Below are 25328 nucleotides of genomic sequence, written 5' to 3' on the forward strand. Positions count from 1 at the left end.
CCTATGCACCCTACACTGAAAAATGAGCACATTGACTCAAAGCATCGTGATCATCTCCTTTTTATTTGCACCTCATTTGCAAGTTGTTAATTTCCAACTCAGTTCCTTCCACTCCAAGTTCCTTCTGTCCCATCTCCCTCAAATTTCCCTGATGCCTAGAAAATAATACTAGTTGCTCTTTACCACAGTAGACTAAGCCCTCTCAGCAGGCCTGCCCTGTTCTCTCAAGGGATGTCTTTGTCCAAGGCTACAGCAATAGCGTGAATCCTCCTAAGACCACACCTTGATAGCAGAGAATGCTGGAGCTTTTCACAGGGCATAATTGATTTGTGTGTGTGTGTGTGTGTGTGTGTGTGTGTGTGTGTGTGTGTGTGGCAGGGGGGTGTTATGGTGTAAGGGTAGCAGTATGCTAGGCAGAGGTGGGAAAGGCCAGTTGATTGATTCGGGAACAGGACTCTGGAGTTGGAGCCCAATCTCTGCCCTGGTAGATGCTCTCCACGTCCTTAGAGGTGGGATAGGCTCCCTCCAGCTACCACCACTGTCTCCCCAGTGATGTAGCTGGCGTCTTCAGAGCACAGGAAAGACACGATGCCGGCACAATCCTCTGGCTCGCCTATCCTGGGAAGCAGGGAAAAAGGAAAGGAGTAAAAATCAAACAGGGAATGGAATTTGCTAAAGTATCAGGCAATTTTTCAGGATCAGTGAATTGTCCATAAAATAGGGCTACCATTATTATAAGCTGTTATAATTCAATAGAAGCATTAATACTGTACTCTGCAAAAACCACCACACATTATATTCATATAATATGGGGATACTTTGTTTTTTAGAGAACTCAGGACACCAAAATCCAAAGTTACATAGATAACCTGGCTATTTCATTCTTCCAATAATTTGTTTCACATGTGTGCATACTATTCAAATATCAGAGAGTCTGTGAGATAGTAAATGATTTGTTTAAAATGATTCCATTTGTACAGCTTCAATTCACAGACAACTTTTTCAGGAATCTATTTTTGTCTCAAAGTCATTTTGTGAGACTGTGCTAATTCTCAGTGTTTGTATCAGTGATTGCATAGTTAGGGAACACTTTAATCTAACTGCCACAGAATGCTCTAGAGGTGGGTGGAGTGGGTACTTCAAACCTAGAAGGACTGGATTAGTGGTTCTCCATCCTAGCTACACACTGTCGTCATCTGAGAGGCTCAACTTCTCCTTCCCTCCCCTTCCCTCACTAAAGATGCCTAGGTCCTGCCTTGGACCAATTAACAAAGAATCTCTGGGAGTGACGCTTGAGCATCTGTGGTTTCACAACTACTCAGCTGATTCTAATGCGCATCCAAGACTGAAAAGCTCGGGGCCAGATCATTCACTGTGGCTCAAGGATGACAATGCCCTGACTGATTAATGGACTAGGCCTGCAGCTCATGCCTGACATGAGAATGGCTTTAGGAGCACTTGAGAGCATCTCCCTCCTCAAGTAGGCATTGCTGGTACATGTCCTTGAGGGGACAAGGTGGAGGAGCTAAAGACAAGAGAGCTCCCGGAAGCCAGAGACTGGAAAGAGGCAGAGAACTTAGAGGACAGGGAGCCAGATGAAGGTGCCTGACCTTTTGGGGGAAGAGGCTAGTTTTCTTAGGCAAGGGAAGTTTGGAGACTTTTATTTGAATGGTAGGATCCTTTTATTTGAATGGTAGGATCATCAACCTGAGCTTTGGAAACATGACTCTTTTGATTCCAGGGAAACTAAAACAGCACGCTTTGATTTCGGTTTTGGTCCCTGATCCTTGGGGACACCCAGAGGTGGAGGCAAACACCCAGGTGGAGAGAGGAGTCAGGGCCTCCCCCAGGGCTCTGCTCTGCTAAACCTGGATGCCTCTGTGTTTGGTTTTTGCAAGGAGGCAGACTCCCTGCACACACCACTGTAGTGACGCTCTGTTCACAAACTTGTGAAGTCTGTGTATTTGAAGCAAGGAAAGGATGGCTGTGTTGTCTGCGGGACTGAGAGACAGCAAGCTATGGGCTTCGAGGGACCAGACCTTTCCATCTTTATCCCTCCTCAGCCTCCCCTGTGACAGCCTTACCTTTTGATCTGAAAGGCAGCTTTTATGCTCTCCTGTCTTGCCGGATCCTCCCACAACTGCAGGAAAAAGGAAAATCACTTCCTCTGAGGGACAGTGAAAGGACAAATTGCCCGCCCTCACATCTATTGAGAGGAAGGATGGAGAGGTGCCCCCTTCATTTCCCAGTCCTTCCCAGCTCCCAGTCACTACCCACTGCCCTCTTCTGCTCCATTCTCTTCAGGTCCTAAGGAGGCATTTTGGTGGGTTGCCCCAGGTCTCATCCACTTAAGGAAATATGAAATGGCCTGAGTGGCATCTGAATTCCTCAGTCTCAGTGTGCACCTTAGGAAAGGATAGTGTGGGGATCTGGTCTGGACACATGGCTGGTATGGAGGGGGAGGGTGGAAAAGCCCAGGGCAGGGGTGGGAGTGGTTGGGAGCTCAGGACCCAGGAGCTGGGCTCCTCCATTGAGAAGATGCCCTTTAGAATTCCCAGTGGGATGCAGGACTCCCCTTCCTCACCACACGGCTGAAGCTAGTCCTGATGAGTCCAGGCGCCAGGCAGTTCACCCGAACATTCAACTCTGCCAGTTCGAGGGCCAGGTTCTTAGTGAGGCCCAGCAAGGCTGTTTTAGAAACGTTGTAAGGACCCAGGCTCTGGGGAAAGGAGAGGATTGGGTTAGTCTCTTCAACTCCACCTCATTCTTGGTTCTTAACATAAGATAGAACGGGCAACTGGTAATAGGGCATCTCTTGTTAAAGAGGGTCCCAGTTAGAAACTGTTATGGCAAAACCGCCCCTAGGTTAACATTTGTGGAGGCAAGGCCTCTATTTCGCTGGAAGGTGGTGTGATTCCAAAAGGGGACACACACTTCCTAGGGTGACTGGAGGAATGGAAGGTACAGGATGGAGGAAAGGATAAATGTAGCAGAGAAGGGGGTTCTTACAGGAAGGGGGCTGTAGGCTGCTATGGAGGACACGATCACTATCGAGCCGCCTCTGAAAAAAGAGCAGAACGGCTCTGCTGTCACGGACCCCCGCCCGCGGCCTGCGAGGGGCCCAGCACGCCCTGGTCCCTCCTTCCCTGTACCCTCGTTTCGCCATCTCTGGCACCACTGCCTTTGTCAGCAGGGCCGTGGCCTTCACGTTAACGTCCAGAATCTGCAACAGAAAGAAGAGGGGGAACAGCATGAGGGTCTTCAGAAGGCTTCAGAAGGCAGGGTGATGGAGAGTTAAGTGGGGTCCCCAGGATCTGTTTGTTAGGGTTGGCAGAGGTCCTAGAGATGATTTACCCAGAGCTTACAAGTGAAGACACCACGGCCCAGAGAGAGGGAGCTTTGAGAATGACAGCTAGAGAATGACCCATTTTGGGGTTTGGGTGAGAAAGAATGGAGCCTGCTTCATCTTGTTTCCTAAGTCTGATCTGACCCAGAATGGATCTGAACTTTCAAGACTCTCTTGGACTTGAGCTGAACTGTCTTCCAACTAGCGAGAGCCTGGGATTTGGGCTGGCTTCCTGGACCTGCCCCAGAGTGAGCCGTGATTCTCAGGGAAAATGTGGCCTGACCTCAGGCACTTGGGGTTGTTCCAGCACTTTTCTGGCTTCTGAGTTAGCGAGGGAGATGCTCTTGGCCCTCCAGGATTGACTGGCTGGCTGGATAATTATTGGCACATGGGATCATGAGGAGGCACTACTGGGGGAGCTGGGACATAGTCTAAAATCAAAACTGTACATCTGTAATTTAAAACCAATGCGTGAGCCTTGTTTACATTGTTCCAGGCACTGCTGGGATAATCCCCTCCCATTCTCCCCATGTAACTATTTATTTTGAAAATTTTCACTCTTACAGATAAGTTGAAATAGAGGGACAATGACTATCTGGATATCCTTTAACTACATTCACCAGTTGTTTACATTTTGTGCCATTTGCCCTGTTGCTGCTGCTGCTGCTGCTAAGTCGCTTCAGTCGTGTCTGACTCTGTGCGACCCCATAGACGGCAGCCCACCAGGCTCCCCTGTCCCTGGGATTCTCCAGGCAAGAACACTGGAGTGGGTTGCCATTTCCTTCTCCAATGCATGAAAGTGAAAAGTGAAAGTGAAAAGTGAAAGTGAAGACGTTCAGTCATGTCCGACTCTTGGCGACCCCATGGACTGCAGCCCACCAGGCTCCTCCGTTCATGGGATTTTCCAGGCAAGAGTGCTGGAGTGGGGTGCCATTGCCTTCTCCAGCCATTTGCCCTAACTATGTGCTTATGCAGCTTTTTCCTTACCCTTGGAAGGTAAGTTGCAGACATTATAATACTGTAGCCCTAAACGCTTTAGCATTATTTCCAAATAATAAGGATGTTCTTACACACCACCATTCACTATCACACCCAAGAAATTTAACATTGATAATCATGATTTTACTTAATATACTGTCCATAAAAAATCTTCCCCAATTGTCCCCCAAATGGCCTTATTTTAAAAGTCCAGGGCTCAATCAAGGATCAACCACTGCATTTAGATTTGATATATTATGATATTAAAAAAAAAGCCAACTAGAAAGAAAAATTACTCAGTTTATAACTGATTTTCATGTGGTCCCTATTCAGACTGCTCATGAAAGATGTTTCTCTGCTTTAAAGAATATCAATCAGGAACTGACTCACTGAAGACCATTTTGGCACTTTGGTCTCTATGTCTGTGGAACACTGATAAACAAACTAGAATATTTTAGTATCTTTAAATTTCAGTGTTGAGAAATTATTGATGACATCAGGGTAAAAGGCAAAACCATGGGAGATCATAAAAAATTTAGCATTTCCAAATCATGTGGGAGTATTAACCTTAGTAAACAAAGACAAATCTTTCAATTAAGGCTTTATAATTAAAGAATGTAGGTGTGTGATATACCTTATAAATATAATGTAATTATACACCCTCACATGAAAACCAATATTCTGTTCCTTGAATTTAGACATCTGGATCTCAGATGTTCTTGACATTGGAGTTAAGAAAGAGTGCAAGTCTTTTTCAAAGGCTGTATGTCATAAAGCGGCAACTTAGTTCATTTCACTAGAATTGATATTTCACTTAACTAGCGGCTATTAAAGTTTTCCAACTAATGAAAAATCATTTGTTTTGGGAGCTGAGAGGGGGAAGGGTGGTGTGTAAGTCTGAGTGTATTAGTTATTGGCATATTAGCTGCCATGCCTGCTGGAAATAAACCAGGAAGAAGAGCTTGGATAAGCCCACGGTGGTAGAGGGGAGAGAGCTGGGGGAGGGAAGCAGAAGACAGCAAGGAGTCAATGAAAACGAGATTGCGGAGAAGCAGAAATGAAAGAGAAAGACAGGGACAAAGGAAGCCCCCTACCTCCATTCGCCCTTTACCAGGTGCGCTGCAGGTGTGTGGCAAATTGCAAGGATTCCTCACATTTACACTGCACTTGACAAGTGCATTCTAAAAGCAGACTGAGTGTGTGCCATCTTCTGAGGCCCACCCCCTGCTGCTCTCATCCCTTCTTACCTTGTCCCACACCTCCTCGGGGACATCCATCAAGCTTCCAAAGAAAGGGTTGACGGCAGCATTGGAGATCAGGATGTCCACGCCGCCATGAAGCTTCACAGCCTAGAGAGGAGGAAGATCTGAATTAGGGCTACAGCACAGTAAGTTCAGTTGAGTTCAGTTCAGTCCCTCATTCGTGTCCGACTCTTTGTAACCCCATGAACCTCAGCACACCAGGCCTCCCTGTCCATCACCAACTCCCAGAGTCCACCAAAACTCATGTCCATTGAGTCGGTGATGCCATCTAACCATCTCATCCTCTGTTGTCCCCTTCTCCTCCTGCCTTCAATCTTTCCCAACTCCAGGTTCCTATGCAATATTGCTCTTTATAGCATCGGACCTTGCTTCTATCACCAGTCACATCCACAACTGGGTGTTGTTTTTGCTTTGGCTCCATCCCTTCATTCTTTCTGGAGTTATTTCTCCACTGATCTCCGGTAGCATATTGGGCACCTACTGACCTGGGGAGTTCGTCTTTCAGTGTCCTATCTTTTTGCCTTTTCATACAGGACAGTAAGGGAGGTGCATTTATCAATATTGGTAAAGGGTTCCTTCTTAAGGACAGTTGTCAAAATGAACTCTTTTCCTTAAAGCATTTTCTCTTCAAAAGCACCCCAAGCTCTGCTGTTGTTCAGTCCCTAAACTGTCCAGCTCTTACAGTCCTGACGACTGTAACCTGCCAGGCTCCTCTGTCCGTGGGGTTTCCCATGTAAGAATACTGGAATGGGTTGCCATTTCCTTCTCCAGGGGATCGAACCTGCATCTCTTGCATTGGCAGACAGATTCTCTACCACTGAGTCACCAGGGAAGCCCCAAGCTCTACTGGTAAAACATTTAAGGTTGTCTTATTTCTTTTGCAATCTCTTCTTCCTGCTCCCACTTCTTCTAAGGCTGTCACTGATCCTTTCTCTTTTGACTTCCCCTTTCGGAACTCCTTTATTCTCATGGCCTCAGCTTTCACCTCAAAATCCATTTCTAGACCCTTCCTCTTTTATCCTAGCCCCATTTCTCCAAGTGCTTACTGACCAGTTTCCCTTGAATGAGTTACCATTACTCAAACTCAGCCTGTCCACATGTACCTGAATGGAAAAGTGAGTTTAAATAGACCCACAGAAAGTTGCCACTGGGAGGGGCCTTTGAGGTCATCTCACCCAATGTCCTCACGGTGAAGGTGATAAAACTGAGGTTCAGGGAAGTTCATTTCTCAAGGTCATACAGCTTAGTAATGACGTATCAGGACCAGCTAAGAAGAGGAGTTCTGCTCATTGAGTCTTTGGAGAGGTGATATGCTCAGGGCACAGGGCTAGTTAGTGGTGGCAGAATTGACTCTCTAACCCAGAGCTAATTCATAAGAGTCCTCCGAAAGTGAGTTGGGGGTCACTATGAAACTGGCTATCCAGGAGGGCCATGATGGAGGAGACGCCAGTCTGGGCTTAAAGCAGTTCCACGCTCAGTTATGATGCCTTTTAATCCCCTCCCCCACTTCCTGCTTTTATTTTTTTGGCCTGGAGGCATGGAAGATGCAAGGCAGAAACTGAGATTTAAACTGGGAAAACCAAGAGAGCCAACAGCTAACTCCTTAATAAACTGTAAGTAGGTGGTGAAGGCATGTGCTGGAGTAACGAATAGCCAAACAGTCTTTCTGCCAGCATTCTGCCACTGGGCAAACAGACTTCACATTTGCCCAGACTTGGCAATTTTGATGCCTTGGGCAAACGGCACTAAATGGGCCCTCAATCAACTTTGTGCTTCCCGATTTGGCACACAGAGGGGTGTTATTAACAATGTGTACCATCTGCTAACTCCCGTTTTTAACTAATTATTCTTGCTAACTAGGTGCTAAGCTCAGTTGCTTCCACACTGCTGAGGGGGATGCCTGGACTGTCAACACGTAAATTTAACACATTTTAAGATCACATAATCTTTGCAAAACCTGTATTAGTACTCTCCTGCAGTGTCTAAATTTTGATGTCCAGGCCACCTGCCTCGGCTCTGTGTAAGTCTCAAGGAAAACGCAGGATGCATCAGAAAGTGATGCGTGCTGGGCCAATGTGTTAGGGGTGGGGAGCCAGCGGACTGCCGCAGAATCGCCTGGAGCGCTCTTCCGGTTGGTCTGTGCATCCCGTCCCAGTCTCCTTCTAGGCCTATGAGCATGGAGAGGAGAGCAGGCTGGCTTTTGACTGAACAGAGACAGAGAACCGTGGAAGATTAATGGCATATTTGCTATGACCACCCAGGTGTCTTCTAAGGCTTGCTCTAAATTGTGTGATTGCTACCCTAAAGTGGTTAAGCGTTGCTTGCTCTGTGTTCTGACAGGTCTATTTTTTTTTTTTTTTTAAGTAGAATCAAGTGGAGAAGTGGCTGATCTGGTTTCAGCTCATGCTGCCTTTGAGAGGCTTCAAGGTGCAGCTTAGGAGGCCACTGGGGAATAACCATGCTCAGGGCAGCAGCTTCCCTCATCACAGGCTAGTGGCTGGCCATAGGCAGGACTCATCTCAAACTGCCAACAAGTATCCTATCATTCTCCACTCGACACTGGTCTTTTCAACTACTTGAGAGTCAATTTTGATTCATCCCTCCTCGTCCAATTTCTTGACACCAGCCAGGGGGGAAAAATTTGGTTGGTTCCCACTAAACACCTCTTAGGAACACCTGTTCTGGTCTTCCTGCCACTGCTCTAGACCCAAGTGGCAGCGTCAGCTTCCTCACCAATGTCCTTGCCCAGAGTCTTCGTTTCTCCAATATATCCTTCCTGCCAGTGCCAGATTATTGTTCTTTAGTAATTATTTCCACCTTGCTCAAAATCTCGCATGGATTCTTATCTCCTCCAAGAATGTCTAAACTCCTTTGGGAGGCCATGGAGGTCCATGTCCCCCATCCTTCCCACGTGACCCATTTCCTACCAGGGCTCCTGAGTCTCTGCTCTCACACTGTGGGTTCACAGAGCACCCCACCTTCCCTTCCTTGACTATCTGCTCATTTTGCAGGATCATTTGGGATCCTGGCCCTATGCCATCTGCCTAGTCCTACCCACTCCTCAAAGTCTAGCTCAAACCCCACTTCTGGGTCAGAGCTGCAGGATGGGCAAAGGGGACCTAGTGAGGATCCAAAGCCACCTTCCCAGCAGGATTTTGACAATAGGTAGCCACGTACATTTCACATGGCCACTAGTTGGCCCAGGATCCCAGGTGGCTCCCACCCTAAGGACCAAGGTCTCAGGCTCCCGTCCAGCAGAGATGGCAGAGGTGGCCAGGCATGGTGGCCTTCTTGGACCCACAACTGATTCTCTCCAATGCACATTTGAGCATCTGCCAAATGACTCCTGACAAATGGAATAACTTATGCTGTCTACTATGCCACTGTCTACAATCGTTTCATGCCCTCCTTGTCTAAGATTACCCAAATTATTTCCACCGCTTTTCATTCTGTCAGCACAATCTTTTGCTTCCCATCCTTGGGTAGATTCTTCCTGCCACTCCAAGAAATAAAGGGTGTGCCCTGAGCCTAGGAAAGAGTGGCCTCCTTTGTAAGACGTTTACCTGCAAGACTGGTGCCAACCAACTCTCAACAGTGGCTTAGCCACTTTCTTTGAGACTAAAGTCCAAGAGGGCACCTAAGGCCTGACCTGGAAGGGAAATGCTTGGTAGTTTGCAGGTAGCTTGGCTTCCCTGGTGGCTGAGATGGTAAAGAATCTGCCTGCAATGCAGGAGACCCGGGTTAGATATCTGGGTCTGGAAAATCCCCTGGAGAAGGGAATGGCTAGGCACTCCAGTATTCTTGCCTGGGGAATTCCATAGATGGAGGAGTCTGGTGGGCTACAGTCCATGGGATCACAAAAGTTGGACATGACTCAGTGACTAGCACAAACACAGAGGTAGCTGGTAAGTCTGGGTTGGCTCACACCTCTTCCCTTACTAGTTGTGGGACCTTGGGGTGTTGCTCCAGCTTTCTGAACCATTCTTTAAACAGGGAGCATAGTCCTGCCCTTGCTTGGGTTGTTGTTTGGAGATAACCTGTGAAAGGCTTGAGACAAAGTGAATGGCACACAGTAGGTGGTTGAAACATAATGGGCTGCTTCCTATACGTTCCTGGGCACTCAGCTTTATAAACTGAAAAACAGGGGATTGGTTGTTTCTTAGCTCATAGTGGGAATGCCTATTTACCCTTCTCATCTGCCCAATTAGACTGGAAGCTACTGGAGAACCAGGACCAGCTGGAGTTTTCTGGGTGCCCCAAGGCACAATGCAGGGTAGAAATAGTAGAGTGTTTTTTGGTTCTCTGACTGAGATGGGATGATTCTCGGAGACAGAACCGAAAGGCACACGTGAAAATGTGCTGGTGGACTGGTGTGGGTATGCAGAATACACTATTTTATTTTAGTGAACAGTGCTGGTTTCGATCACACCCATGTTGTCCAGGAAGGCCAGCTCAGGCTGCCTCCCTTCCGCTATCTCATGGCTCTGGACCCGTATGCTTGCTGCTTACCGTGGCCACCAGCCGCTCCCGGTCCTCAGCCTTCCCTACGTGGCACACGGTGCCCATGACGCTCAGCCCCTCCCCTTTCAGCGTTGCCACTGCCCGGTCTACATTCTGCTGCTTCCGGCTGCTGACCACCACGTGGGCCCCGTCCTGGGCCAGACGCCGGGCGATGGCAAAACCGATCCTGTGGGCAGAGAGAGATAAGGACTTTTAAGCCCAGAACAGGAAGAGGGTGAGAGTATGGGCTCTTAAGTCAGGCTGCCTGGGCTTTGAATTCCAGCTCTTTCTGTAGGGCCTCCACGTGTTAGGGTTAATGGCACAGCCATCACCATACAGATGGACATGCTTAGCATCTTTTTGGTACTGGTTTACTCTTTTTATTATGGTTTTGGCCCTCAGTCTAGGTTCCCAGGAAGTGATAACACTTTCCACAGGTGTTATCCACCATGGGTCATAGGCTCCATACCCTACAGGGACTGAGGGGAGAGAGAAATGACTTAGGGGTATAACAAGCAGCAGTGATTTCCATGATTGGAGAGTCTCTCTCAGAAAAGCCTCTACCCGTAAATAGTTTCCTTAGGACAGTAGTCTACATCATCTCAATATTCTATTGTTAGTTATGTTTTGGGGTACATATGAAACGGGGTCTCTGGTTCAGTCAGTTCAGTTCAGTCACTCAGTCATGTCCGACTCTTTGTGATCCCATGGACTGCAGCACCCAGGCTTTCCTGTCCATCACCAACTCCCGGAGTTTACTCAAACTCATGTCCCTTGAGTCAGTGATGCCATCCAACCACCTCATCCTCTGTCATCCCCTTCTCCTGCCTTCAGTCTTTCCCAGCATCAGAACTAAACAGACTGAGTTATGTTTTGGGGTACATATGAAACTGGAGGTCTCTGGTTACAAACATAAATTTTTTACATTCATAGGAGAAAGGATTACACATTAAAAAAAAAAAATGATCTATCTGGCTATATGGGTCTTGGTTGGTCCATGTGGGATCTAGTTCCCTGACCAGGGATTGAACCTGGGCCTCCTGCATTGAGAGCATGGAGTCTTAGCCACTGGACCTCCAGGGAAGCCCCCAGGGTCACACATTTTGCACTTGTTAGCCATTGCTGCTGCGGCTAAGTCGCTTCATCGTGTCTGACTCTGTGCGACCCCATAGACGGCAGCCCACCAGGCTCCCCCGCCCCTGGGATTCTCCAGGCAAGAACACTGGAGTGGGTTGCCATTTCCTTCTCCAGTGCATGAAAGTGGGAAGTGAAAGTGAAGTCGCTCAGCCGTGTCCGACTCTTCCACTCTTAGCGACCCCATGGACTGCAGCCCACCAGGCTCCTCCATCCATGGGATTTTCCAGGCAAGAGTACTGGAGTGGGGTGCCATCGCCTTCTCCTTGTTAGCCATTAGGTTTCCCCATTTATATGTACTCTAGCTTTGTGAAGAGCTGGCATCTAGCAGGGGTCTGTGGGAATGAGAAACAGGGTAGTTAACAGTGGTTGGTAAGAAACAGGCTGGGCAAGGGAGGCCACAATACACGGGACTAAACAAGAATCTGGACACATGACTTGTATGCCCTCTAGGGAAGGGGCAAAGTTCTGTGAGGCTCCTGGGGGTGCCACAGTGGGGTGTCTGGAACATTTCCACAGTCGGTGTAGGCAGTGGATAGGGTGTTTGGAATCTGGACTGTCTTGGACTTCTGGCCTCTGGTCTTCCCAGACTCTAGGTGGAGCCAGTTGATTGGGGCGGCCCAGAACCCCAGGAGACAGGATAGACGGGGTGGGGTGAGGGGCAGCACCAAGGCGGCAGACTCGGGCCAGAGGCGGCAAGAGAGCTGATAACTGCAAAGGTGGGGGAGCGGAATCCGAAGGGGGCTGCAGGCCAACCACGTGCTGCCTTCCTTCCAGGGTCAACTCTGGCCACACGGGAGGACTGAAGAGAGGGCGCGGGAGGCCAAGGACAAGGGGTAGTGCCTGTTTGCAGACAACGGGGGACTCCGAGACTCGGGCTCGGGCACTCACCCATCAGTGGAGGCCGTTACTAGGGCCACCTTATTCTCCAGCGGGTTCCGGCGCGCCATCCCGCAGCTGGCCATCCGGACCGACTTCCACGACCGCGCACAGGCACCCAAAGGCAGTCCCACCTGCATCATGGCGCCTGGCAGTTCAGGGTTCTGCACCGCCCAGGGGAGGTGACAGTGGGGCAGGGCGAGGGGCAGGGCGAAGGGTGAATCACCTCCTGCTCGGCGGCCCGCTCCCCTCCCGGCTGCCGGCTCCCGTCTCCCCGCTCCCCGTAAGCCCTAGATCAGGACAGCTCGTCCCGCTCCGCGCGGGCCCTTGGCCAGGGGAGCCGTTTGTGGCCGAGAGCGCCCCCTGCCGTTTGTGGCCGCCGCGCCCCTAGATCCCCTGCTCGCCCGGGCCGGCCCCGGCTTGGGATGGTACTGTCGGTTCCGGTTCCCTGTAGGGCCCTCCCCACCTCGGGGAGCTCGTAGACTTTCTTGTCCTCCCGCTTCTCCTCCCACATCTGCTTGCCCACGTCAGTTTTTGGGGCAGAGGGGACTTTAACTGTTTGCTTTTGCTTCCTAAAACTTCAAGGTGGATTTTGTTTTCCGAGAAACCCTGGGTCCACGTTTGTGACAGCCCACAGGAGGGCAGGTGTTTTGAGATTGCTCATGGGGGTGAGGCCCGTGGTCCCCAGGGAGCTCACCTCCTGAGGGTCTCAGGGGAGCCTGGAGGAGCCTAGGAGAGACACCTGATGGGAGAGGAGCAGGGCTAGGCCCGCACTGCCCTTCACTCTGGCTCAAGTTCTCCTCCATCCCCGTAGGCCTCGAGGGCAGACTCTCATCACCAGGGGTAACCAGTGTGCAGAATTAAAGATCCTGAGCTGACAGGATCTCTTATATCCTCCACTCTAGAGGACTTCTCTAGGCCTAAGTGGTAGCAAGGAGGCTAGAGTGTCCCCGAACCAGTGGTGGAAATTCAGAGCACTCAGGAGCACTCAAGTTCTCCATAATCACTGTGTCCCCAGGTCTTAGCCTCCATCCTAGTTCAATAAATATTTGTTGAATGTAAAAGCATTTTATAAACTTTGAACTACTAAACACATAGTAATTATTGCCACCATAGAGTAATTATTATTGCTGCCACAAGCCAGGCTTTCCATCTGTAAGCTGAGGGTGCTGGGGTAGATGATAGATAAAGGTCCTCTCCAGCTATAAATTCTGTGTCCAAGACTTCAGCCCCTACTTTTGCCAAGTGGGCTGAAATGATCTCCCTCCTGGGTTTCTGGGAGAATTAATAAATCTGGATGGCTTATGATACACTGAAGAAAGGCCCCGACAGACCCAGTGTCAGCGTCTGAATTGGTTTAACCCTGTGGCCTCCAAATGCCAGACTGAGAAGCTGTGTAGATCCAAGGCAAAGTTTTCACTAGTTCAAGGCAAAAAATAAAAAGAAAATACAGTGTTTCATAAAGCTAAGCTTATTTAATTTAACAGATAGTCCTTTATTCTGGGATATGCTTTTGCTCTTTTTTTTTTTTTTTTTTTTTGGTGTTAGTCTTTCTGTTAAGAGAAGGTGATGAAAGCAGATGGGGTAGGTTAAGAAAAGGGTTGTTAGTTGGTGAAATCACCAGTCTGGCAACCTGATGTCAATCCCTACAATTAGAGGAGAGAGAATCCCAGTCTGTGAAATTCAGTTCCGGGGATTGCTGTTTAACAGAATTCATACTTGCTAAAGGTTCAGGTAGTATATGTGTAAGTCAGCTGAGCAGCCAAAAAGATTTCAGCATCTAAAAGTGTATGAGTAGTGAATGATATAACAAGCATGCACTGGATTTATAGTTTATTCCTCAGTCGAGATGTTATACAGCTGCGATATTCAGCATATCCCGATGAGATAAGAGAGCTTGAGTCTAATTTTCCCCATGTGCGGGGAAAACTGACTGACTGGTGCCCCTCAGTCTGAACCTCATGAATTATTGACAACAGAGGCTGGATAGCATGACACTCCTCTTCCTCCTGACATGTTCAGAGCTAATGCACTGTGGGAACCCTTCCCAGGGCTTGCCACCTGCCTGTGGGGCTGGGGGAGGGGATTTAGGACTGATGCAGAGCCTCTCAGGGCTTTGGCTCAAAGGGACAGGCCTATAAGTCATATTTGATCTCTCTCCACTTCCTGTCCAGAGGTGAGCAGCCAAATCCAGGAGTTGAGGTTAGCAGGGGGTAGGGGGTGTGTGGAGGCTGAGGGAGGTCACACCCCAAAGAGCAAAAGGTTTGAGGGCCTTCTCTGGTGGTCCAGTGGTTAAGAATCTGCCTTAAGATACCACAAGCCTTGGGGTGACTAAGCCCTTGTGCCACAACCACCGAGTGTACATGCTCTAGAGCCTACACTCTGCAACAAGAGAAGCCCTCTCAAAGAGCAAAGGGTATGGGGAAAGAATTCTGGCCTGGGAGCTCATGAACAGCACATAGCCTCCTTGTCTGGGCGGGAGGTATATTTAGCCTCCAGAGAATGCCAGAGATATTAGGGGGGGAATCTGTGAACAGAAAAATGTAGAAGGAAATCAAAAAGGGTGAGAGTCTTCAGCTTCTACTATTCATCAAGATGGTTTGTTGGAGAAGAGGGTAGGAAATTTGGGGGGGAAATACATATATGTGTAGGAGTCTCTTTTAAGTGGGGATTTTAATAGGTAATGGGGTTGTTCTTATATAGAGGTGGGACCATCTGCAGATCTTGAGGAGATGCCTCTGTGATTGAGGACTGCACTCTCATCTTCCTCAAAGGCTGACTGTAGTCCGGAAGGAAGTTCACCTGGGGTGGAATTCAAGTCCTGCATCTTGCTATAGCTATTCCATTTCGTTCATTGATTCATCATCCCTGACACGAGTCAGGCTTGTGTGGTGTGGGAGGACTGTGTGATAACAGTGACTTTTATTGAACACTTACTAAGTGCTGGCAACTGTTGGGTGCTTTTTATAATTTTTATTGAATATGTCTAATCCAGTGAAGTAGGCAGTTTTATTTCCATAAGTGAAATCAAAATGAGTCATGACAACCTGATCTGCTGTCAGTGTTGAATAGCTACTCTTAATTTTTTTGACATTAGAGAATGAGTTTTCTTGGAAATTAATTTTCTCTAAATTGGAATTTTATTTTCTGCATCAATGCATTTTTGTTCTAATCATTGAAATATCTATTTTTTAAGTTACAAAAATAACACATGTTCACAATTTTTAAAAGAGACACAAGGTTATAGAGTGAAAAGTAAAAAAGAAATTCTTCCCTATGCTTCTTTTACCTGCTCCCCTATAGCTCTTAGTCTTGTGTATCCTTCTAAAAATTTCCTAGGCATTTGCATGCATATTTTCCCCTTAAACGTTTCCCATGAATGGAATGGCACTACACATAATGTCCTTCAAATTGCTTGTTTCTCTTCTTTCTTCTTTTCCCCCACTTCTGTCTTTCATTTCTTAAAATACATTCTCGGCGATTGTTCTGAGTAGTTCACAATAGTTCCCTTTATTCTGTCTCTCCCTTTTAAAAATAACTGTAAGATATTCCATTGTGTGGATATTCCATAATTTATTTAGCCAGTCTCCCACCGATGAACATTTAAATAGCTTCCAGTGTTTTGCCATTTCAAACACTGCTACAATGAACAACCTTGGATGTGTATATATATATATTGTATTTGGTACAAATATGTATATTTCATCCTGGGTCAAATGTTTTCAATTGATGACTATGGTCAAATGACCTTAAAAGAGATTTAATCAGTTCTGATGAAACTTTTTCTAAACTGAATTTACCTGCTGCTCTGTCCTTTTATATATTCTGTGTAGAATGGTTTAAACTGTGGTTGATGGTGTAAGCTTAGGGCGATAAGAGGCAGCATACCTTGGTCTCAGTGCCTGGGAACCCATGGGATGGGTGACTCCCCCAACCTGCTGCTTGCAGACCTGGGGTGCACCTGGTTTCCCTCATGTTTGTAATTGACAAGGCCAACCCAGGATTGCCAGATTTTAGGAACTGGAAACAGAAGGTAGGAATCTGGGTTTTAATACGAAATATTTGATTAAAAAATATGTATTTGTTTATTTGGCTGCAGCAGGTCTTAGCTCCAGCACAGGGGATCTTCAATCTTCAGTTGTGGCATGTGGAGTGAGCTTCCTGACTAGGAACTGAACCGGGACCCTTGTACTGGGAGCACAGAGTTTTAGCCACTGGATCACCAGGGAAATCCTGAAATGTTTGATTTTTAAATGTTGGCAATAAATTTACTAAAAAACAAGAACCCCAAACCAATCAATTAATCAACCAACCAAGACAACAGAACAAAACAAAAACAGTGAATCTATTGTAGGTGCCAGAGACTGACACAGTCTTTGCCTATTCACAGGTAATGGATTATTAATTTTGTGAGATATCGCGCCATCTAGAATCTCATGACTCTAATGCATAGTTCATTCAACTTCTTGTTTTTCAAAATTTTCCACCTATTGCCCTATATTTAGGCAGTTATTTGTAGACACCGTATGGAAGTCATCCACCCAGTGTTCGTTCAGGTTCTTTTCAGGAACTCTGCACAGCAGCATGCAGAGGTTTTTACAGACAGACACTGGGGACTTTCCTTGGTGATCCAGCAACTAATACTCTGCTCCCAATGCAGGGTGCCTGGGTTTGATCCTGGTCAGGGGAACTAGATACCTCAGGCTGCGAAGAGTTTGAATGCCACAACTAAAGATCCTGCGGGCTGCAACTAAGACCTGGAGCATCCAGATAAGTAAATAAATATATGCAAAATAAATAAATATATGCAAGTATGCTTGTATGCTAAGTCTTCTCAGTCATGTCTGACGCTTTTCGACCCCATGGACTATGTAGCCTGCCAGGCTCCTCTGTCCATGGGGATTCTCCGGGCAAGAATACTTGAGTGGGTTGCTATGCCCTCCTCCAGAGGGTCTTATATATATATGTATTTTATATATATATGAAAGACAGGCCTTGGCTTCTCTTTTCCCTCACGCCCAGGATTGCTTTCTTCTGCTGTGTTTGGGGAGGGGTGGGGGTATCCTTGCTTGTGTCTCCTGCATTGGCAGGCTGGTTCTTTATCACTAGTGCCACCTGGGATACAATATAGGGGACAACCCCCCAAATAGGATACCTAATATGACTTCACATTGAGTGTTTTATGAGCACAACCAAATTCTTAGCCCTGTTCTCAAAACTGTGATTTCCCCTTTTCCTCTTTCAGAGAGAGTCCCTGTGGCAGGCGTGGAGATGCAGATACTGTTCAGATCCTTCTTCTAGAAAGGACTCACTTTTGCTGTGGGGAGTATGATTAGCAGTCACCAGCTGGCAGTCACTCCTTGCGAGCATGGCCTCAGCCAGTGCCTGGACAGGACGGTGACGCAACGACCTTGCCACTTCTGTGCCTAACACGGGGCTCCTCTAAGGGGCTCTTTGCTTTGGAGCTTCCTGTAGGTCTGGCGTTTGTCAGATCTGCATCTCAGTGTCTCACAGCTCCTCCTTCTTGATCCTGCTTCCTCCCCTTTCTTTCACGAATGTTACTCTGACTAAATCCTCTGGACTCCTAATTCCATCGAGGTATCTGCTTTGTTGGGTACTCACAGTTTCTTTCCTTCATAATCTTTGCAGTGCAAAACCCCACTCCCAACACACAGCGGGTGTTCTCCCAGAGAATCTGTCCTTCCCCCACTGTCTGAGCAGCAGGGCACTCTGAAGCAAGAATCCTCTGTAACTGTGGTTCCTGCCAGTCTGAATTTTTCTATGAGGGACTGAGGAGAAAACAGCAGGGTGGGCTTTGGCTATATCAGGCCAGCACAATAGTGCAAGGCCAGCCCTGGAGCTCCATGTATTTCCCTGAGATCTCTCTGCTGGTGTGAGATGAAGAAATGTTCCCTGAAATATTTCATGTTCCTGTAAATTTCTGGATCAACTGAACACACACACACACACACACACACACACACACATCTTCCAAGAACCGACAGAAGTTCCTAGGGACAATGCAGCTGAATCCACAAAAGAAAGGGAAACATTTCCCTAGAGGTTCCAGCCTGCCCTCTCTGGAGATAACATTTGCCATTATTATGCAAAGCAGTTTCAGATACCCTGTCCTGCTTTTAGAGCATTGAAAGAGGCCTCTAGTATGAAATGAATAAGGCCCATCACAAACCTTGCCAAAATGACAGAGCAGTCTACTTCTGAGGGCTTTCTCTTTGTTGGGCCAGATCAAATTCTTGAGCAGCATGCACTCTTTAATCTCTGCAGAGGAAGTAGGGGAACTTTAAGATTAATTTATTATTCTGTTGAAAGCAAACCCTCAGGAGTGAAGGGGTGGGTGGGATTGTCCTCTGTTTACATAAGCTTTCCTCACTCATCTTGAATTTAATGACAAAGGGATTGTTCTTACCTTTTGAAACTTTGTATAATCACACGCTACACACTTTCCCCACCTTGTGTTTTTTTTTTTTTTTAACTTTTGATTTTGAAGTAATTACAGTTTCATGGTAATTATAAACTCAAAAGTAATACATAGAGTTCCCATGTACCCTTTGCCCAACTTCCCCCAGGGTGACTTCTTGACATCAGTCATACAACGTCAACACCAGGACACTGGCATTGGTTCAACACTGTTAACTAGACGATAGACCTTATTTTGTGTCCATCTTTTTTTACGTGTCCTTATTTGTGTGTGTCAATGCATGCTTGTTTGTCATATGTTGCAGATCTTTGACCAGTAGGTCATACTTCATCCTTATTCCTTGTTTCATTATCTGGATGATTTATCAGTTACCTATTGAAGTCCGCTTCAGTTGACTATGGCTTTAATATATATGATGTTGCAATAGCATGTTTGTTCACTTGGCTAGGAGAACTTCTTTATACTGGGCCCAAATAAATAGTTGAAGCCACAGTGCAAAGATTATGTTTCTTTGACTTTTTGAGAGAAATTGCCAATTGCCCTCCAGAAAAGCTGTGCCCTTTTCCAGCCTCTGGGTCCCTTCCTGAGAAGGCAATTCTGTGTGATAGCGTCCCTTTCATCACATCCTCATAGCACTCAGTTTCACCAAACATTTAAATTTTTGCCAATCGAGGTGAAAAAACTCTTTTTGATTTATATTTCTTTATTAAAGGTAATTTTTTCATATGTTTATAGATATTGGTGTTTCTTATTTCGTAAACTGCTTGTTCATGTCCTTTGTCCACTTTTATCGGCTTGTTTGTTTTTCTTAAAATGTCAATGTTCACTCTTGCCATCTCCTGTTCACATGCCGCAGGTCTTTCCTGTTCGCACAGGAACAGGAGGTGGCAAGAGTGGATATCGGCATTTTAGGAATCGGTGAGCTAAAACGGCCCGGAATGGGCGAATTTAATTCGGATGACCATTATATCTACTACTGTGGGCAAGAATCCTTTAGAAATAATGGAGTAGCCCTCATAGTCAACAAGAATCCGAAACGCAGTACTTGGTTGCAGTCTCAGAAATGACAGAATGATCTCTGTTCATTTCCAAGGCAAACCATTCATTATCACAGTAATCCAAGTCTATGCCCCAACCAGTAATGCTGAAGAAGCTGAAACTGAACGGTTCTATGAAGACCTATAAGACCTTCTAGAACTAACACCCAAAAGAGATGTCCTTTTCATCATAGGGGACTGGAATGCAAAAGTAGGAAGTCAAAATATACCTGGAGTAACAGGCAAATTTGGCCTTGGAGTACAAAATGAAGCAGGGCAAAGGCTAACAGAGTTTTGCCAAGTGAATGCACTGGTCATAGCAAATACCCTTTTCCAACAATGCAAAAGAAGACTCTATACATGGACATCACCAGATGGTCGATACCGAAATCAGATTGATTATATTCTTTGCAGCCAAAGATGGAGAAACTCTATACAGTCAGCAAAAACAAGAGCGGGAGCTGACTGTGGCTCAGATCATGAACTCCTTATTGCCAAATTCAGACTTCAATTGAAGAAAGTAGGGAAAACCACTAGACCTTTCAGGTATGACCTAAATCAAATCCCTTATGATTATACAGTGGAAGTGAGAAATAGATTCAAGAGATTAGATCTATCTGATAGAGTGCCTGAAGAACTATGGACGGAGGTTCATGGCATTGTACAGGAGGCAGTGATCAAGACCATCCCCAAGAAAAAGAAAAGCAAAAAGGCAAAATGGTTGTCTGAAGAGGCCTCACAAATAGCTGAGAAAATAAAAGAAAGGCAAAGGAGAAAAGGCAAGATATGCCCATCTGAATGCAGAGTTCCAAAGAACAGCAATGAAAAATAAGAAAACCTTCCTAACTGATCAATGCAAAGAAATAGAGAAAAACAATAGAATAAGAAAGATTAGAGATCTCTTCAAGAAAATTAGAGATACCAAGGGAACATTTCATGCAAAGATGGGCACAATAAAGGACAGAAATGGTATGGACCTAACAGAAGCAGAAGATATTAAGAACAGGTGGCAAAAAATACACAGAAGAACTATACAAAAAATATCTTCATGACCCAGATAACCACGATGACCTAAAGCCAGACATCCTGAAATGCAAAGTCAAGTGGGCCTTAGTGAAGGAGGAAACAGAAAGAACAGGCTCCATCTTGAAAGCAGGACTCCATTTTGGGTGGGACCATGGACTTTGAGCTATATGCCCAGTATCTATGGAAACGACATACCAACTGGAAAACCAGACACCCCGGATGGAAGAGCCCCAGGGTACCTAGACTCTCCATCACCTAAAAGAATACCCTAATTATCTGTGTAACCAAATAGAAGAACAAATGCTATTATGCTTATTGGGGTATGACCACAGGCCTATTGATAATTGTCCATGTTAACTACCTAGGCTTAAGGCATATGAATCAGCTAAAAGGCACGCTGCCCTTTGAATACCTGGAAGTGGACTTCACTGAAATGAAGCCTCACCGACACTACCATTACCTGCTGGTCATGGTATATATGTTCTCAGGATGGGTGGAAGCTTTTCCTACCTGAGCTGAAAGAGCATCAGAAGTAGCCCGGTGCCTGCTTAGGGAGATAGTTCCCAGATTTGGATTTCCTATTAGCATTGGATTGGACAATGGCCTGGCTTTCGTAGCTGATTTAGTACAAGTAAGCAAAACTTTAAACATCAAGTGGAAATTACACACAGCATATAGGCCCCAGAGTTCTGGGATGGTGGCAGGAACCAACCGGACACTTAAAGAGACACTTCAAGTTACTCTCCAAGTGGATCATAGAGACTGAGCGCTCTTGGGTGGATTTGTTTCCGACAGCTCTGCTCAGACTCAGGATGACCCCACGGTCCCATGGCTACTTTCTTCATGAAATTGTGTATGGGAGGCCCCTCCCATAATAAAACAGGTGTCAACAAATTTGCCTCAGGTAAGAGGAGAGGAGATTTCATAGCAGATGAAACAGCTGGGTAAGGTAATAAATCAGGTAACTAAGTTTGTACAAGAAAGGGTGCTGTTCCCCCTTGGGGAACAGATCACGAATTTGTGCCCGGGGATCAGGTGTGCATCAAGGACTGGAAATGCCACTCCTTGGCCCCACATGGGAAGGGTCCATATACTGTTGTTCTAACCAGCCCTACTGCAGTTAAAGTTGCAGGTATCACTCCTTGAATCCACCACATGAGGGTGAAGAGAGCATACCATGCAGACCCAGAAAACGCTGAGTGGACTGCACAAAGGGACCCCACTTACTCTCAAGAGACTAAGATCATCCTTAAGAAGAAGGAAAAGAAGATCCCTGACGAGCCCCTTCAGGATGAAGCCGCATAATCAACTCCTGCCACTTGGCCTCATCAACGTGATTTTGAATTTAACTTCCGTTTCAACTCAGGACAATGTTTTCATCTCATGGACACATTCCTACGCGGATTTCCACAACACCTCCAACTGCTATGTATGTGAGGCTGTGCCTCTGTCTGTGATGGATGGACTTCCTTGGTGGGTGTTACTGCTCCACCAAGGAGATTTTGAACCACTCTTCTCTTTTCTGGGATGACAAAAAGAGACTTTCCTTTCTCTTGTCAATCATAACCTCTCCCTGCTCTCTAGGTGTAAGCCAGACCTACAGTCAGTAGACTCGGGTCATGGGGTTACATTTGATGTAAACACCAGCTTCATAGAAGTAACAAAAGCCTATACCTCATATTTAAAGAACAAAAAGGGAAAAAGCTCCCTGTCCAGCAAGGGAGGACAGGCCACTAGGTATGTTGAACAATTCTACCAAGTCTGGAATGAGTATTTCTGGATGACCTCAGAAAAGGGTCAATTAATGACTCCCCCTGCTATATGCTGGGAACAAAAAGAACAAAGGGTAGGGTTTGGTGACCATCCATTAGACCAAAAAGAACTAAAATATATGGGGTATCTATCCCCCAAACAATGTAAACGAACATTCGAGGTACATACTACCCCAACCAGTCTATCCATTGGCCAGGCTCTGATTGGAAATATAACCCTGGAATCCGCTGGGTGGTGCCTAACGGAACCCAGTGGCTTTGTGGGTCTAACCTTTGGCCTTGGTTACCAATCGGCTGGGTAGGCTACTGCACACTGGGATTCACTTTTGCCCATGGCAGCAAAAAGCCTAACTTACAACAAGTTCCGGTAAATCTACCTTATTTACATGCTAGGTGGACAAGGTCTGTGTTTCAGTGGTATGAGTGTATTGTTGCCTTATTAGTACCTTTTATAGGGACAACAGATATTATGATTAAAGTAGAAACCTTGACTAATTTCACAAAACAGGCCCTCCTCAGTTCAGTTCAGTCGCTCAGTCGTGTCCGACTCTTTGTGACCCTGTGAATCGCAGCACGCCAGGCCTCCCTGTCCATCACCAACTCCCGGAGTTCACTCAGACTCACGTCCATTGAGTCAGTGATGCCATCCAGCCATCTCATCCTCTGTCGTCCCTTCTTCCTCCTGCCCCCAATCCCTCCCAGCATCAGAGTCTTTTCCAATGAGTCAACTCTTCGCATGAGGTGGCCAAAGTACTGGAGTTTCAGCTTTAGCATCAGTCCTTCCAATGAACCCCCAGGACTGATCTCCTTTAGAATGGACTGGTTGGATCTCCTTGCAGTCCAAGGGACTCTCAAGAGTCTTCTCCAACACCACACAGTTCAAAAGCATCAATTCTTCGGCACTCAGCTTTCTTCACAGTCCAACTCTCACATCCATACATGACTACTGGAAAAACCATAGCCTTGACTAGACAGACCTTTGTTGGCAAAGTAATGTCTCTGCTTTTGAATATGCTATCTAGGTTGGTCATAACTTTCCTTCCAAGGAGTAAGCGTCTTTTAATTTCATGGCTGCAATCACCATCTGCAGTGATTTTAGAGCCCCAAAAAATAAAGTCTGACACTGTTTCCACTGTTTCCCCATCTATTTCCCATGAAGTGATAGGACCAGATGCCATGATCTTTGTTTTCTCAATGTTGAGCTTTAAGCCAACTTTTTCACTCTCCTCTTTCACTTTCATCAGGAGGCTTTTTGGTTCCTCTTCACTTTTTGCCGTGAGGGTGGTGTCATCTGCATATCTGAGGTTATCGATATTTCTCCTGGCAATCTTGATTCCAGCTTGTGCTTCTTCCAGCCCAGCGTTTCTCATGATGTACTCTGCATAGAAGTTAAATAAGCAGGGTGACAATATACAGCCTTGATGTACTCTTTTTCCTATTTGGAACCAGTCTGTTGTTCCATGTCCAGTTCTAACTGTTGTTTCCTGAACTGCATATATGCTGCTGTTGCTGCTAAGTCGCTTCAGTCGTGTCTGACTCTGTGCGACCCCATAGACGGCAGCCCACCAGGCTCCCCTGTCCCTGGGATTCTCCAGGCAAGAACACTGGAGTGGGTTTCCATTTCCTTCTCTAATGCATGAAAGTGAAAAGTGAAAGTGAAGACACTCAGTCGTGTCCGACTCTAGTGACCCCATGGACTGTGGCCCACCAGGCTCCTCCATCCATGGGATATTCCAGGCAAGAGTACTGGAGTGGGGTGCCATATGCTAAAGCCATCCAAACCTTAAATGAAGAACAAATCCAAATGAGAAAAGCGGTAATTCAAAATAGAATGGCTTTGGACTTGCTCACAGCTGCTCAAGGAGGGACCTGTGCTATTATTAAGGTTGAATGTTGTGTACATATTCCTGATTTATCTGGCAATGTATCAGCTGCTTTAGATGACATGACAAACCAGGTAAAAGCAATGTCAAATGAAAACATTCCTTTCTGGACTTTGGTCTTGGGTGAAGGGTGATTGGTGGAAAACTATTTTTACCACTGTTATAGTTGCCTTGATAGTTCTGCTTTGTGGATCCTGCATTTTACAAGGTATTATGAACTTTGTAACCCAAAGGTTGGTGTTGTTCTCCCAAATTGGCGGTCAGAAATCCAGGGTGCAATAAATCCCTATGAGTGATGCTCATACTATGAGTTAAGAGCATCAAGAGAGCAGAAGGAAGGAAGAAACAGACAGAACAGGCTCCATCTTGAAAGCAGGAGTCCATCTTGGGCTGGACCGTGGACTTTGAGCTAAATGCCCGGTATCTATGGAAATGACATACCAACTGGAAAACCAGTCTCCCCGGATGGAAGAGCCCCAGTGCTCATACCTAGACTCCCTGTTGCCTAAAAGAATACCCTAATTATCTGTGTAACCAAATAGAATCATAAATTCTATTATGCTTATTGGGGTATGACCACAGGCCTATTGATTATTGTCCACTGTTAACTACCTAGGCTTAAGGCATATGAATCATGGGTTAACTTTAATTGTATCTTTCTTTTCCTTTGTTCAGACTAGTTTCAGGGAATTTGGGGAGGTGGTTTTGGGCACGTACACTTAGGGTATATAAGGTTTTCAGAAAAACTGGCTGGGGTCCTTGGCTAAGAGGAGACTCTGCCTTGGGCCTGCCGCTGTAATAAACTGCACTCCACTATCTGCATCGTCCTTCTGAGTGAGTTTGTTTCCCAGAACGCGTGGCTACAACATTAGGAAGCATCACTATGAACAAAGCTAGTGGAGGTGATGGAATTCCAGTTAAGCTATTTCAAATCCTAAAAGATGATGCTGTGAAAATGCTGCATTCAATATGCCAGCAAATTTGAAAACCTCAGCAGTGGCCACAGGTCTGGAAAAGGTCAGTTTTTATTCCAGTCCCAAAGAAGGGCAATGCCAAAAAATGTTCAAACTAC

General features: G+C 46.3%; 1 protein-coding gene and 1 long non-coding RNA gene across 2 annotated transcripts; one reads left to right on the top strand and one right to left on the bottom strand.

Annotated features, from left to right (window-relative positions):
- Positions 1-44: 44 nt before the first annotated feature.
- LOC102264512 (dehydrogenase/reductase SDR family member 4) lies at positions 45-12422 on the bottom strand. The gene is made up of 8 exons (XM_005904892.3): positions 12112-12422; positions 10096-10273; positions 5572-5673; positions 3153-3223; positions 3010-3061; positions 2585-2719; positions 2085-2140; positions 45-618 (listed from the first exon to the last, which is right to left on the bottom strand). Exons 1-8 carry the CDS (start codon positions 12240-12242, stop codon positions 504-506), a joined length of 840 nt encoding a protein of 279 aa, XP_005904954.1. The 5' UTR covers positions 12243-12422; the 3' UTR covers positions 45-503.
- On the top strand, positions 11881-17687 carry LOC138989376 (uncharacterized). The gene is made up of 3 exons (XR_011465583.1): positions 11881-11939; positions 16760-16873; positions 17345-17687. It is a non-coding gene; the product is annotated as an uncharacterized lncRNA (long non-coding RNA).
- The last annotated feature ends 7641 nt before the right edge of the window (positions 17688-25328 follow it).

This window comes from Bos mutus, chromosome 10, assembly GCF_027580195.1.
Source record: "Bos mutus isolate GX-2022 chromosome 10, NWIPB_WYAK_1.1, whole genome shotgun sequence".
Taxonomy (NCBI): domain Eukaryota; kingdom Metazoa; phylum Chordata; class Mammalia; order Artiodactyla; family Bovidae; genus Bos; species Bos mutus.